The 15,689-nt window shown below is 34.3% G+C and overlaps 1 protein-coding gene across 6 annotated transcripts; it reads right to left on the reverse strand.

The window, feature by feature from the left end:
- Positions 1–1,925: 1,925 nt before the first annotated feature.
- On the reverse strand, positions 1,926–9,434 carry LOC133675283 (uncharacterized). 6 transcript variants are annotated; one of them, XM_062096616.1, is made up of 13 exons: positions 8,875–9,434; positions 8,268–8,403; positions 7,822–7,955; positions 6,981–7,182; positions 6,404–6,642; positions 6,180–6,291; positions 5,828–5,972; positions 5,521–5,663; positions 5,222–5,391; positions 4,547–4,849; positions 4,412–4,467; positions 3,948–4,162; positions 1,926–3,209 (listed from the first exon to the last, which is right to left on the reverse strand). In XM_062096616.1, the coding sequence occupies exons 1-13, from the start codon at positions 9,082–9,084 to the stop codon at positions 2,032–2,034; spliced, it is 3,243 nt and encodes a 1,080-aa protein (XP_061952600.1). In that variant the 5' UTR covers positions 9,085–9,434; the 3' UTR covers positions 1,926–2,031. The 6 variants fall into 6 exon arrangements, with proteins under 6 accessions (XP_061952600.1, XP_061952601.1, XP_061952605.1 ...); XM_062096617.1 differs by having other exon boundaries at positions 6,981–7,087; positions 8,323–8,403; positions 8,875–8,916; XM_062096621.1 differs by lacking the exon at positions 8,268–8,403 and having other exon boundaries at positions 6,981–7,087; positions 8,875–8,998.
- Positions 9,435–15,689: the final 6,255 nt, after the last annotated feature.

Below are 15,689 nucleotides of genomic sequence, written 5' to 3' on the forward strand. Positions count from 1 at the left end.
TCTGGTTTTGTGTTTTTTGGCTTGGAGAAGAAGAAGAATCATCTGAATTATTCAAGTCTAGTATTACAAGTGGGGGCGCTCGGATTATGCAAATAAAGTGTGTTTTTGGTATTGCGATAGCTGTTATGGTTATGATTTGAAAAAAATTGTTTTATAAAAAGCACTTTTAGTTGAGGTTAGTTTAAAAAAATAGGTGTTTGTTTAAAACTGTGGTTAGAATTGAGATTGAACAAAAAGTAGTTTAATGTGTTTGGTTAAGAATGCTTTTGAAATTGACATTATAAAATAATTTAAAAAATTATATATTAACATTAATGGTTTTTAATTTAAATGTTATAGATTTAATTATTGTTATTACATCATAAAATAAATAATACTTTATATAAAATATTTTTTATTGTTCCATTATAATATTTACAATTCCATCACATATGAAACACATCTGACAAAGATTACAGTTTTTTTGGTTTCTTAAGCACGCAACAACATCAGATAAAATATAATTAGAAATAAAATTGAAATTACGATCAAATTCTGCAAATATTACGTCATCAATCGATCTTTGTTTAATTTATGTAGTTTTATTGAATAATATTAAACACTAGTTTTTTAAATAAAATACAATTAAAAAATAAAAAATAATTTTTATTTTTTTATTTTACTAGTCAAACCTATTTAAATACATTTTAAATTTTAAACCGGAACCGGTTCAGCGGGAATAACACAGCATGCGAACAGTGCAGCAATCTGCACTCTTCCTGCTAATTAATTAGGAACAGTGCAGCTATTCAGTTTATGCAGCACTGTTCATGCTAATTAATTAGCAGGATGTGCGCATGCCAGGAACGCGACGAGAAAAGCAGAAAATTTCTGCTTCAGCGAAATAACGTTTTCGATGCAGTTAATGGTAGGGTCCATGTACAAAAATCACGATTAATTTTCTAACCAAATACTAGATTTTTACTGTTATACATAAAACACAGTTATAAACGCGTAGACAAACGGAGTGTTTGATAAAAAGCTTGCATGAAATACCGATTACCAACCTTTTGTTCTTTTTTAATTTCTCGCTAATTTGTAATGTTAGTTTGATAACAATCTGTAATATTAGTATTACAAGGCTTTTTAGTTATTAAATAAAAAATAATAATAATCTTATAAATAGATTTTTTTATTTGTTTTTTTATTAATGTGGGTATCCGAACTAGCTTGCGTGTACCTCGACTAATCCCACATGTCTTGAAGCTAACGACCATGTAAGCTTCCAGTGATCATCATATTAGCAACTACATGGCTCGAATTTAAGATCACAGGAAAAGCAAATCTCTTAATCACAAGTTTTTACCACTGAACCACCTACTAGATGGTTTTTTAAAAAAAACATTAAGCGCTAGCAACTGTATAAAGTTTAGGATATAAAATTTAATTTTTTTAAAGTGCAATGAAAACCCAATCAAACTTTAAAAAGTTATTTTTGTAATAATTTCTAAAATATATTGAAATACTTAAATCACCAAACCATGACCCATATGAGTTTAATAAAAAAATTAAAATTATTTTTCATTTAATTATATAATAAAAAGAATTAAAAAAATAAAGAATGAAATTAGAACAAAAATAAAAGATAGAAAAAAGAACAAAGTTTATTTTTTAAAATAAAACAAGAAAAAAAAAAGCAAAAAAAAGTTCAAAAAATAAAATAAAATAAGAACTAGCAAGAAATCCAAGAATGCTTGCCTATTCAAACTTATTCTTTAACCTAAATCAAATAAAGAATTCTCCTCTAGCATGAAAAAAAAGGGGGTAAAGAAACAGTAAAGATCAATGTGTTAGAGTCCACCCATTTTGCAGAGAATGACTTCATTAAAATATATATATATATATATATATATATATATATATATATATATATTTGAGTAATCCAATTTTGCAAGTTCTAAGCTTTACATTCAATAAATTTTAAGGGTATACACAATCACCCATGTGAAGATTCTCGAAAGCTAGTGTCAAGGATACATCGATGCTTTAATCTCATTTTGATGCAAAAATTTCTTCTAAATCTTCGTACAACCACTTTGTTTTGGACTTGGAATCCGAAGAGGTCTTTTGAGATGAGCTCCCGCTCCTTTTGTTTGTCCAAATTCCACTCCATTTAGTTCGACTGGTCGAAGGATCATTCCGTGATCCACCTCTTTCTTTGGTAAAGCTAGCCCTTGCTAATTCTCTTAGTTGTTTCTGCCATGGTTTATCTGGCGTGCCAGGGCTCCCTGAGCTTTTGTTCCTGTCAACAGAAGAACCAGCCTCTCCCCCAGTTCCTCCATCGCTTCTTCCTTTAGCTGGTAATTTGCTTTCCAGGTCTTGGCTCAGTCTTTTTGAAATGAAAAGCAAGAGAAATCCAATTGATGCGGTTTTCAGACCTGTCAAGAAATACTTCTCGGAGGGATCCAGCCGCATTATCTGTCTATACAATGCATACCATTCGTTGGCCATTTGCGCGAGGAATCCGATTAAGAACAGTGCAATCATGAAGATTCCAACCGTGGTTTCTTCTCCAGTTGATAATTCCTTCTCCAAGAGAATGAAACAAGTAGCAAAAATACCTACTTGGCAGGAAATAGAGATGATCTCAACCAGTTGGACCTTTTTCTTAATAAAAGGCTTCTTGAGGACAAGGAAGAAGAGCTGAAAGCAAGTGATGGACAATAAGACGACTGTTGGAGTTTTAGAGGACCAGCTATCTAAGTAGACACCAGCCAGAATGCCCAAAGAAACTCTCTTGACTGACTCAAGCAGTGTGTAGTATATTCTAAGAACTCCGAACAGCTTCTGAATAAATGGTGCTTCTGCATCTTCTGTTTCGTCATCAGAGGCAATGATACGATCCCCTTGGTTGCGGGGAACCCCAGCAATTTGCGAGAGCATGTATTTAGGGGGGCCTCGTAGATCTTCAAATAAGGCACCTAACCTGACTAGATAAACAGACTTCGGTTGATTCTTCCACGTCCACTGGCCTCTCTTACCAGGACCTAAAGTTACTCGGATAATATCTTGATACCAGTGAAAAATCTGTCCTTCTTGATGGACTTCCTTGTACTGAAGTAGCTTTCCGAATGTGATTCCAATAGACAGAATCAGGAACAAGGCCAGCAGTATGAACCCCACCACACCAAGCAGCAAAATGCCAACTATAATCCCTGATGTTGTTCCTCCTTGAACCATAAAAATAAACATTAATTAAATGTAACGAGTTGTATACTTTCGAGTTAACAGGTATGACAAGAGTGTAACACAGTTAGATGCTGTAACAGATACACATATCAATCGATGTGATGGATCAACACCATCTCCAACAATGAATGGAAGTTTACAACACGGATTCTCAACCTTGTACGTAACTAGTATATAGCAGTATATGCAGCAGTGGTTATGTATAGTCTAAGGAATAGTCTATCGGAGAAAGGCACTAGAAGAAAAAAATCAGAGGCGGAGCTGAGAAAATAGCATCAAAGAGTTTCAGTTTCGACATTTGTGAAGAAAACTACTCTGACCTGTTGAGATAATTTGTGGGATTCCAAATATTCATTTAGAATCCTCAGTAGATCTAAGAAGTTCCCTTTAAGGGTTTCCATGCTGAGGTATTATGTAATAGTTGAACAAGAGGGGGCTTTAATCACATAGGGATTGCAAAAGGCATTGCGTGCTCAATGCTGAGATTCTGCTACTCAAATGATAAACTATTTCTTATTCAGCACCTCAAACAAGCGAGAGTGAAAGAAGTTTTTTACATTTCCCCTGCTTAAAAGCAATGGTTGCATAAGTGCATGATCATGATATAAACGATTTGCTTGGAAAGATAACAAGAGCGGAGCTGGAAGCTTATATTGCTTCAAGTGGAATGCATAGACAAGGTGATATATTAAAGGAAGAAAAATAAAAATGAAGGGTACCTCTAACTAGAGAAGCAGAGGCCACACAAATACAAGGCAAAGCAAGAAAAGTGAGAAAAATCTCAAATCTTGGGAGGGTCAGTGCACCATAGTCCCTCTGCTTTTCTGTGTTTCCCTTCCTCAATTTTAGAATAAATAAGAGTATGGCATGGAGCAGTATCATACTGCCACCAATTACAGCTAACCAGAACATGCTTCTGTCAAAATCCCTCCACCTACAAGAGAATGAAAAACAAAAGCATCAAGCAATCACATAAATGTTTTGATAATGAACACCATTTTGCAATAATGCAAGATAATTAACAAAAAAATTCGGTAGCACCAATGCAAAATGATTGAATAAATTAGCATTTAATATGATATGTTCTAGGATTCTTTTTTGTTAAACATGAACTTTCATCATGTCTCTGGCATGAAAAGGCTGAAGGGCATATTGAAGGGGAAAAAAAGAAGCAAAACCTCACCCGTTCAAATGTTGTGGATCCAAAATATGCTCTGCTTCGGGTTTAAAACTTTGGCTCTGCAGATGAATAATGGAACCTGTCATATAAAAGAAGTATTTGAAGTTGAAAACAAGTATCTGGAAAATGGTTCCTGACCTCAAAAAATGATAAGTACTCCATTGGAGAAAGGGGCAATCCATACACCGGTGAAGACTTGTTCACGCTCTTCCCTTTTAGTTGCATGCTCAGGGATATATCGTGAGTTTTAGATATATAGGAATGTGCACCAGAAGAAGAATTTGATTTCACCATGATTGGTTGAATATCCCCAGTTTCCCATGGGAGACTGAAGTAAGGAATACTCCACTGTAAATTTCTTGCAAACTCATAATATTCGACTGGCAGTGTAACAGCCAACCATCTAGACATTGCAAAAACCTGAATATGGCATGCAGTTCTCTGTGTATAAAACAAAGATATAAATTTCTCTTAATTTTCATGATGATGGAAATATAAAGTTTATGATTACACTTCATAATTTTCATTCCACTAATTTCAACACCAATTCATCTCTTGCAAGTTAGAATTAAGAACTGTACTCTTGTGCATATGAAAGACAATTGGGAGTTTATTGAAACATGTGTACAGTATCTTAACATCATTTGAATTTGAGGTGCAGACTGGTTGGATTTTAATCATCAGGAAGTGCAGAAAATAAATTTTAGAACAGCACAAAACCTTTCCAGCCCAAATGTAGAACTGTTAGAAATTGTAAAATGTCATGAAATAACCACGTGAAGGAGATAACTTTTCTGTAGGGTAGTATCATACAAAAATATTCCTTGTAGGTTCAGCAGTCAGCAAAGAAGAAGGTCTTGAAAATGCCCCAGCAGACAGAAGGCTTGCAGTTGACAAAGTGAGCAGCCCAGCTGCAAGAGATGTAGCCAGGAAACAAGCAGTTGCAAAAGCAGAGATTACAGAAGATATCGTGGGCACAGAATCTGAAAATATATTTCAGAGCATATATCAGTGAAACACCCAAAAAGACCCAAGGAAATCACCTGCAAGACTTGGACACTATACATCAATAGAACACAGAACGAATAGTTGAAGAAAAATGAATTTCTTACAATGTCTCACTTGTAAAATATTAGATGCTAGATTTTTATTTCCAGCAACATCTCCAATTACATTTTGAGGAATGCTGACAGATAAGATATCATCATCTGCTTTTATCTCTGCAATGTATTTGCTCGTACTTATTTCATGAAAGCTGGATTGCATTAAAACAAAAGAGTAAATTGTTTTGCAAAACTATTCAGCAGATTTTGTTCAACTATTTTTACTGTTTTTGTGGTGTGAGTGAGGGTGTGTACCTGCGATCACTTTCGTGTAAGTAGGTAATTGTAACATACAAGTGGGTGAAAGTTGGCTTACCCCTGCAAATGACCCCCTGAGATTGATAGAAAAGAGGAGTTGAAACCAAATACTGGCTTCACGAACTTAATTGATATTGGAATGCTATGTTCCTTTGTCCTTGTATTAGAAGATGTACTCAGTCTCACAGCTGGCCTTTGAGAATCTGAAACTTGCATTAATAGCCATGTTGGAAGAGTATAATGATATCTCAAATATCTCATATGAATATATTTAGCCCAATTACTTGTAAAGGGAGCAGAAACTTATCAATCTGAAAGTATTCAATTTCAACAAGGGAGAGTATGAAACCTAAATGTTTTAGCATTTTTTTTCCTTTTTTATAACCTCTTATAACTGTGGTAGATTGTACCGTAAAGGAAAGTAACTGGGGCAATCGGAGAAACTGAAGTCCCTGGCCTGCTTATTATTGAATTTGAAAGAAGGCCAATTGTAACAACTGCAATGCTGGATAAATTTGCAACCTGAAAGAAGACAGCACAAATGCAGTAAGCATCAAAACATAAGAGCAAAAAATGGTTCAAAGACCGAGACATGTCATCCAGACAAAAAATTTAACTGCACACACAAACTGACCTGGAAGCCAAATTTTCGGTTCCCAAGGTTTTCTCCACTTATAGGAAGAAGAACTCCCTGACTTGTGTTGAGAGAATTTAGAAGTTCTGCAGATGAATTCAAAATAGGTTCTGAAAAGTACATGTAAAACTTCAAGTTATCATCATTATTAGTTGCCTTGACCGTTCTGATTTCATTATTAAGTTGAAGTAGCTTCTCTGGAATGTGAATCCTCAGGTCAACAAACACACTTCTTCTATCTGTAGAATAAAACATATGAACAGGGCAAGATAAGAAAACTTCAATAGAAACAGGAAAAAAAAATCAAACAGAAAGCTGCAAGATCATGCTTAATTAAAGTCTTCCAGTAAGTTCAATTCTTAAATGAGAAATACAGAAACAACCTGCTTCTATATAGCTATGAATAAAGTCTTATAAGGCAAGAACACAATATAAAAAGCACGCAAAATTTTAACAGTTTATTATTTGTTAAGCTTCTTATTGAGCTCGAAGTAATAAATACAAAAAAGTCTTCAATGAAAAGTGCTGCACACAATGGTTCTATAAAAAAAATTGAGGAATGAAAAACAAAACTCACCAAAATGCACAAAGAAACTTGAATTAGCAGCTCTTGTAAATCTGTTTCCAGCAGTGTCGGTACAGAAGTTCTTATCCATTACCAGTATCACACGTCCATACAGAACACTAGGAGACAAACCCACCAGAAGAGTATATTTCAGATTTGGTTCCAGAACAGTGAGTGAGGATGGTATTACTTGGCCAGCACCATAGACTAACAGCTGTATATTGATGCATAGAAATCTATAAGAACTAATTTCAGTCAATACTTCACATGAACAAAACGTATGTAAAAGCTTATTTACTCTTCTTCATAGACCTAGGAATACTATTAACTGTCAATTGATCTAAGCAACAACAACCACGTCCCACTTCCAAACTAGCTGGGGTCGCTATATGTATCCCTTTGAACCATTCCATGCAATCATATACCAAATCAGCCTCAATACTGAGATATTTTAAATTCTATTGATCTAGGAGAACCAAAATACTCATGTTAAGTCTGAAAATCATAAGAAATTTCAGTGTAAACGCATCAACAAATGAGCGCGCAGCATTTTCAACAGTGCTTATCTACTTATGTTTGTTTATTTCTTGCTGTAGAGTAGTCACTGGAGAAATTGCAATCCTTTGAAAGAGATGACTCACAATCAATATTATTTGGGATTTTCTGGAATCTATATTCAAGACACCTATGTGAATCAAACAAAACTATTTTTCAACAGTGGGAAAGATCGAAGGTAGTTTCTATCATTATGTTTCACAATTATAAATGACAATAGCTAATATATACCGATAACATTGAGTGCGCACATGAAAGGAAAAAAGGAGTTTAATATATTTTCATTGAAGCTACTCACGTTGCACGCATTCACAGACGAACATCCAAAACCTCCTCCAGTGCAGGGTTCGGTGAAAGAAATATTTACAGAGACATTCAAAGCATTCGTAAATAATTTTGATGCAGTTATATATGCTGTTGGGGGGATGGTATCTGCACAAAGTATAACTAATATTAGAAAAAAACTCAAAGTCTCTATAATTGTTTCCAAGTGCTAAAATCCCAACTGTAAATTTACAAGGAATTGCATGCTCAGTTTCAGTTTTGCAACTTCATGAACCTAGCCTTCTTTATAGACAGCATTTGTTTATAAGCTAGAACTCATTCAGTATTTGTGTTTTGTGAATTTGAGCTGTGATTAAGCCTTCCCAGAGCGCATATCAGCCAAAACATTTATACAATTACGAAGAAAATAAAAGAATTTCACAATATTTACTCAAAAAGAATGAAGGAAGGTTTCTTAACCAACAGTCCAGTTATAGGTAGCACAGCCAACTCTTTGAGACCCATTGATGCAAACCTCAAATGTATGATTTCCATCCTGCAAGCCCTGGTACGAAATCTTACTAGCACCACAATCAGATTCAGGGCCACTATCCAGCTGCACGCATGTTATTCAGTTACAAGGAATGAGCAACCAGCTAAAAGGAAAAGAAAATGGCCAATTGAATGAACTAGCAGTGCCATTAACCAGAAAATTAAAAAAAAATTAAGAACAAATTTTCTAATATTTTCTTCAGATTCCTTTTCTGGATGAGTTTTCTTCAAATGATTGATAAGAAGGTCTTAGTTTTTCTGTCATAAGAAGTGCATTTACAGGTATGGTGCTTTCTCAGCACTCGCGAAGACCCAACAGCATACCAGCAAACCCCCAAAGCAGATTAACCACAGAAAATCAATAACTTGCCCATCTTTGACAGAATAAAATGCATATGATAATAATTCAACTATATGAAAAAAAAAGGAGAATAAAGAAGCACCGAAAACTATTAATCAAAAAAGAAAAACAGGAAGCCCCCAAAATAAAGTACAGCAAAAGCAGCAACAAGTGTAACTTGAGAGATGAACTAACCTTGCAACTGATGCTACAGTTTGTGCAGGAGTTCACATGGCCACCCACCAGAACTTGAAACTCAAATGTGGCTATGTTCAAGTGTGAAAATGCATGAGGAGCCTTCAAGAAGTTCACAGACGCCTCTGCATCATCACCGAGAGCTCTAAAGCACGGAAATGAAAGAACCCAACAAAGCACAACCAACCATGAAAGCTTGGGCCAACCCATTCCGAATAGACTCTAAATTGATGGCTGAACCATATAGAGGCTAAAATCTACAAGACAATGAGAGACATTTGTGGGGTTTGGTACAGTGTTAAGCTACAGAGAGAAGGGCATTGCATGGAAAGAAGACTGAAAAAGTGTGGTAAAGAAAGACAGAGAAGAGTTAATGGAAGTAAGAGAGTGGATTAGAATAAAATGTAAATGGTTGATGAAGGTTGTGTTTTAAGGATAGTGCACATGAGACTGACACTGCTGGACAAGACTGTTTTAGCAAAAGATAAGGGGGAGAGAGAGAGAGAGTAGTTGGAAGAAGACAGGCTAGGCAATAATAAAGAAGCATCCTTTCTGATTTTGCCATAAAATCTTGTCAGGGACTGAAAAGCTTAAAGATTAGCCAGTAGCTCTCTGTTGAAATTTGGCTCCTCCAGGATTCATAACGTCATCTGCACTCACGACAATGACAACAAAAAAATGTAAGGCCCGTAGTAGATTAGCCATCCATTGAAAGAAGATTATATTGAATTAATTTCAGCCATTAAATCTTATTAACTCCTCTGCAATTGTATTCCAAATACCAGCAACTATTTTCATATTTCTTACAGTAACCTTTCGTTTATTAGTGGGATTTATTCGAAAGTCAATGAAACTTACACCGGGATATATATTTCATTTTTAAATAAAATAAAATAAAAAGGGACAAGGCACATTCTTTCAAATTTCAATGTCTCATAAAGCATGTGTTCATAGTCGAGACCAATCAATGTTATATATATATTTTGATTATTTTCTTTTCTGTGAAAATTCACTAGTAGAGGATAGATTGATTTTCTTCCTTCCATCACAAAGAAAGAAAGAAAACAGTTCCACGTGCATGGACGACCTTCCATGGACAGAGACCATGTTATTCTTCCACTGCAGTTAATTCTTTATCATCCGTCCCTAACAAACATGTTGTTTGCATTGCTAGCAGATTCGAACCACCAACCCCACCTTTTGTTATTTTATGTGACTCAAACCAGCTAGCTTCCTTGTCCAGAATCTTTGCCATTGATCATACTATCAATCATTCATATTTCGCTTGTTGTTGCTATGGCCATTGTTACATTAAAAACTTGCCATGCTGAAGGGTTCTCTTGACCAAGTTTCTGTAATTCCTCCCAAAGAAGGGAGAATCCAAGAAGTCAAGAATCAATTTCTCGACCAACTTGTTTCTTAACTTTTTCAGGGATATAATTATGAACTTCTTGTGAAATGGATGAAGGGTCTATGTGCAGTTAATTGGAAGCATTTACTATTTACCTCGAAGATAAATGCAAAGCCACAACTATTTCGTTAACCCTCGAAATGTTGTCCTCTGGTTGTTCAGGCCCTACACCAGTAGGGGGGGGGGGGGGGGGCGGGGGGGGCGGGGGGGGCGGGGGGATCCAAAGACAACAAATTATGAACTTCTTTACCCATCTCTCTAGCGACATATGAGCGGCGGTGGTTGTCACTGTGAGATAAACCAACTGTCTTCAAAGCTCAACCTCAAAAACATTATCTCTTTAGTTCAAGAATAGCACCCTCTGTCTTAGGCCATGGTGTCCAATTCTAACTCTTTCCAAGCAGAATCAAGAAGAAAAAACAAATAAAGAATAAATAGGGGAATAGAAAGAATAAAATACAGGACAACCCTGAAGAATGTACTAGTAACTAAGGATAGAATGAGCTAGCTGGCCTCAACCACTGCAATACACCCATGTCTCGACATGGGTATTTGAGGTGCCTGACTTTATTGTCTGTGGTAAAAAGATGTTCTCTTGGACAAAAAACGGGACAGAAACGTTAAATCCCAGTCTAGGACAACACGAGTCACAAGACCTTGGATAACTGGACCACAATCTCACTCAAAATGGAGGCACACGAGTGAAATATCATCCCCAGTTGATGACAAAACATGAACAGAACAGCCCATTAAAGTTGGTTAGGCACGAGACTAGGATAAACCAGGCCTTGATCACGGAAAGATCGACAAAAGCCCGAACGATGCTTAGGTAAGGGCCACAGGGAAAGAAGACTGCAATGGTGGAACCCAGCCCAGAAGCTCTTCCTACAACCTCCAAGTGTTGAAAGTGCACCTTTTGTTCTCTCTATACAAGGTCAAAACTCGAACCAAAGTGAACCAATCTAAATGCCCATTGACAGGGTTGGATGATGTAGCAAAGGTTCTTTCTGTTTCCAATACAAGGAAAGCAGCATCCGCCAAAGCAATATGAAGTGCAAATATTTTACCACCGGAAATTTCGATCGCTTTAACACCAATGATAGGTCCATGCTTTGCTCTCCAATTCTATTATTAGATGATGATGATGGAAGTGACGTGATCATAAGAGTTTGTGGAGTCCACAAATTATGCCAGAGCTGACATAACATACAGACCAGGAATAAGTGAAGAAAGACCCACGACCATAAAGAGATCCTAGCTAGGAATTAATAACAATTTCAGTAGTTGAATAAGAACAGATGAAAAGCGACGTCTGCTACTCCCATATGCGTAGGCGTCATAATGAAAGCTCACAAAGTAAACATTGAAGCATACCAGGACCCTTGTTTTAGGGATGGCTGCCTGAGCACTACTTTGAATAAACAATCACAAATACTGGAAATTTTTATTCTTGGTTATTATACTAACACGAAGGAGTAAGAGTTTGATGGCATGAATGATCCACACCCAACAAAATATGATAAAGCATCCCCAAAAGTAGCAGCAATAAATCTATCCAGAATTTAGTACGAAGATGTACTCAACTGTATCAAATTCATTAAACAAAACTGTTTTCTGGCATCTGTATCTGAAGAAGCTGCTCATAAAAGGAACAAGTCAGCTTCATGGCTGTTTTGTTTAACCTTCTGAGAGATAACTCCCCTCTCTTCCATTCTGCTTGATACAGGTTTCCATCACTTCACCTTTCTCCTCACCAATCTTGACAACTGCAAAGCCTTTAATGTGCATGCAAGCTCCCAAGACCCGCGCCTGGTACTGTCTAAACTCCTCCCCCTCAACAAACTGAAGTTTCACTGACTGGTTTTGAAATTGATCTTACACCCTATACTAATCATAATTACTACCAGTGATTAAGATATTTGGACTCTCTTCGCAATGCAACAGACACCCATCTTATAGACCTTAGAATCCTAAAATAGCCCTTAGAAAGGACCATCCCTTAAATCCCAACAACTAGATTTAAAATCGTCTGAACCAGTGTATACCAACTCAAACGAAGCAGCCCGTAGCTCAAAATCTTGTGCTTTCTACTCTTGAATTATATCTAATAGGACTCCAGAAAGGTGATTACAGATACAGGACCATCTGAAAGCCTCACTATTGGACGGACCACCCTCATTTGTTTCTAAGAGTATCCATGTTAACGGACACTAACACTTGTAAGATTAACTTTTTTTATCAAGAATTTCTTAATCAATGTTTATCATACTCAATCGAACGATGCTTTTTTTCTCATAAATATTTTCATATTAACGAATTATTTCTTTCCTTTTTAATTTTTGTGTAACTTGAAGCAAAAGTTCAAAGTAAATTGAAAAGAAAACACGAAAGTCATGGGGGGGGGGGAATTAAATTTTGAATAAATTTAAGAATACAGAGATTAAAATTTTTAAAATATAAGAAATAATTAATTAGTTTAATGAAATCCAAGACTAAGTTATAATTAACTTCTTGTGGTAGGGTATGCTCGTGCTCCATGCGTAATTGAAAACATTAAAACATATAAATATTTAACCTCTCAATTGATATTCAACACTATTATGCACATAATTTAATAAAGAATCTAACTAACTAGTAAATAAAAATCTTTAACATAACTTTTTTTTATCAAGAATTTTTATTACACTAAAATTTTAATTTATATATATATATATATAGCTCAAAACTTTGAAATTTTATTTGCTCCTCCAAGTGGGTTATATATATATAGCTCAAAACTTTGAAATTTTATTTGCTCCTCCAAGTGGGATATTGTTAGCCTTAATATATATATATATATATATATATATATATATATATAAAAGATGGTATGCGAGATTGAGAATGTGTAGGGTTTTTTCTTTTTCTTTTCCTGCTCTAGTGGGCAACTAGTTATCATTAGAGAAAGGGAACATTGGAGTTTGGGCAGATATTCTAAGGTTTGTGGGGAATCGGTTCTATTCTTATTAACATTAATGGTTTAATTTACGTTTGTCGGCCCCAAATTCAGCCATCTGCTTATTAAAAAGTTTAAACTTCCACTGCTACTTTACTGTCGTAAAATAAAGTTCACAAGTATTGCATATTCCTCTCATAAAGGTATGGAGAAAAAACAAAAAAGAAAAGAAAGGTTGCCTCCTGTGATTTTCATACATCAATGGCTGCTAGATAGCTACTTTAAAGGAGAAGGAGACGTGATGATAGCTTATTCACTCAATTAAGCTAATATCAAATACAGCCGAAGCTTCTCATCTCTAATTTCTTGGGCAACCGACGGTCTTAGCATAGAAGTGATGTTGATGATGTTTTTTGATTGTTTAATGGAAAGTAAGTTCCACTATGTGCATGAAGCAGCTAATGTAATGATGCAGGTATTCTTTTCATCAGCAGCTAATGTAGAGATATATTGTTTGAATATTTGTAATATATTAATTTGATTTATAAATGGAATTTAAATCATAAAAAGTTGATAAAAATAAATCAAATGAGAGATCTTACCTTCTATTTGCAAGTCAATTTCTCTAAAAATTAACACTGAAAATAATACTTTAAAAATACCTATCGACACCCGTAATCTTGTTCATGGCTAGCAACGAGAGTTCATCTGCGTATTTTTCCTCCGACTCCCAAAAATGAGATTACAGGATCCATCCAAGCATTGAAGAAGATGATTTATAGAAACTAATAAAAAATACATTTTAAAACCCTAAACTTTTTCTTTATGTTAAATATGTGGGTACACATGCATGAGTGCCTATTTATTTAATATTTTATTATAAGTAAATCTAAAAGAAGTGGGGAATTTGCAAAATGTACTGTAGATCTCCTTAAATGACATTGTGGATGAACTGCTCACAACATTTTTTTTTTGTGTTTTTGTTTCTTGATTTAGATATTATTAGACCAAATTATAGATTAATTTTGACTAATTTGTTAAGGAATGGTGAGATTGAAAAACAGGAAGTGAAAACAAAGGATTGAATGGATGGCTTTTCTAATTTTTTGGGTAAAATACCTATTCTGTCTTTAAGAAACAAAAAAAAAATAAACTATCTATTAGAGGTAATTTAATACTTTCAAAAAAGCCTATTTTACATACTACAATTTAAAAGAGGTAATTATATATTTTTGTTTTATAATGCACATTTAAAAGACCCTGATATCATTGAATTCTAATTTATGTAAAGCTTATAATCAAGGATATTTTCATCTTTTTATTTTTTAATGAACAATAAATAACTCACATGTCCTTTTAAGAGGATTTTTTATGCCTTACATTCAAGGGAATTTTTTGTATTTGACTTTAGGTATTTTTATAATAATTGGATTGATTTATAGGTAATTGTGTAACACCCTAAATTTATTTACACAATATATCATCTATACATATTTAATTGTCATTGAAAGTACATGATTTTTATTTTAATTATTATCAATAGTAACGATTAACCATTTTAATTTATAATCTAACATTTTCCTTACTAGTTGGTCAACTGATTCTATCGACTGATTAAGATAATAATAAAATTACTTGTTTAATCAACCAAATAATCGACAAAATCAGTTTGTAAAGATATTCCGTCGATCGATTTAAATCAAGAACATACCCTATTTGTTATTTGACATTTTTTTGGCTATTAACTTTCTCCTTAGAACTCAATTTCTTGACTTGGCTATATTACTATCCAAATCTCAGGTAGAATCTTCCTTTACCCTTAGGTTTTATCAAGTTATTCTTAACTTCCAACATACTACATTTCTCAGCGTGATTATAGTCCAATAATCCTAGAATTTATCCCATACCTCATAAGTCAATTTCCACAATTAATAAATAATTACAAAGCATGATACGTAAAATATAGGAAAACATTATGGCTTAGATTTTATACAATTTAAGTTCTAAAGTACTAAACAAAACGTAACATATTAAAAATCTATTTATAAAGAGAAATATTTAACCAAAAAATATAAATATTTCCAATCTAGATATTAATTGCATACCAACTTTTACATTACCAAATGATTAGGATATAACAAAATTATATTTTCATTAATTAATAAAAGAAATTCTTAATCATCTACTCATTCTACACGATGCTGCGAGGTACCTGAAAATTTATTTAATACCAAATATAATTAGTTTTATCTACAATGATTATCTACTATTATCTCTTCTATGTATTTACCACATCAAAAACTAGACAATTAATTTCTTATTTTACTCTTAACTATACGAATCAATGCGATCAACACAATTTAAGGGCATACCAATGTCCTCACTAGCCTAATCCAGACATTTATTTCATTACTAAATTAATTGTTTTCTTTATTCACCCATTAACTAGGGCACTAATTATATTGATCA

Source organism: Populus nigra, chromosome 16, assembly GCF_951802175.1.
Source record: "Populus nigra chromosome 16, ddPopNigr1.1, whole genome shotgun sequence".
Taxonomy (NCBI): domain Eukaryota; kingdom Viridiplantae; phylum Streptophyta; class Magnoliopsida; order Malpighiales; family Salicaceae; genus Populus; species Populus nigra.

What these genes read in the sequence shown, in the direction of transcription:
- LOC133675283 (XM_062096616.1), bottom strand. Translation starts at nt 9,084, where the DNA reads ATGGGTTGGCCCAAGCTTTCATGGTTGGTTGTGCTTTGTTGGGTTCTT. An exon ending in ACTGTAGCATCAGTTGCAAG is followed by an intron (nt 8,404 to 8,874) that starts GTTAGTTCATCT and finishes ACATGCGTGCAG; the next exon opens with CTGGATAGTGGCCCTGAATC. An exon ending in CCCAGTTACTTTCCTTTACG is followed by an intron (nt 5,973 to 6,179) that starts GTACAATCTACC and finishes TGCAAGTTTCAG; the next exon opens with ATTCTCAAAGGCCAGCTGTG.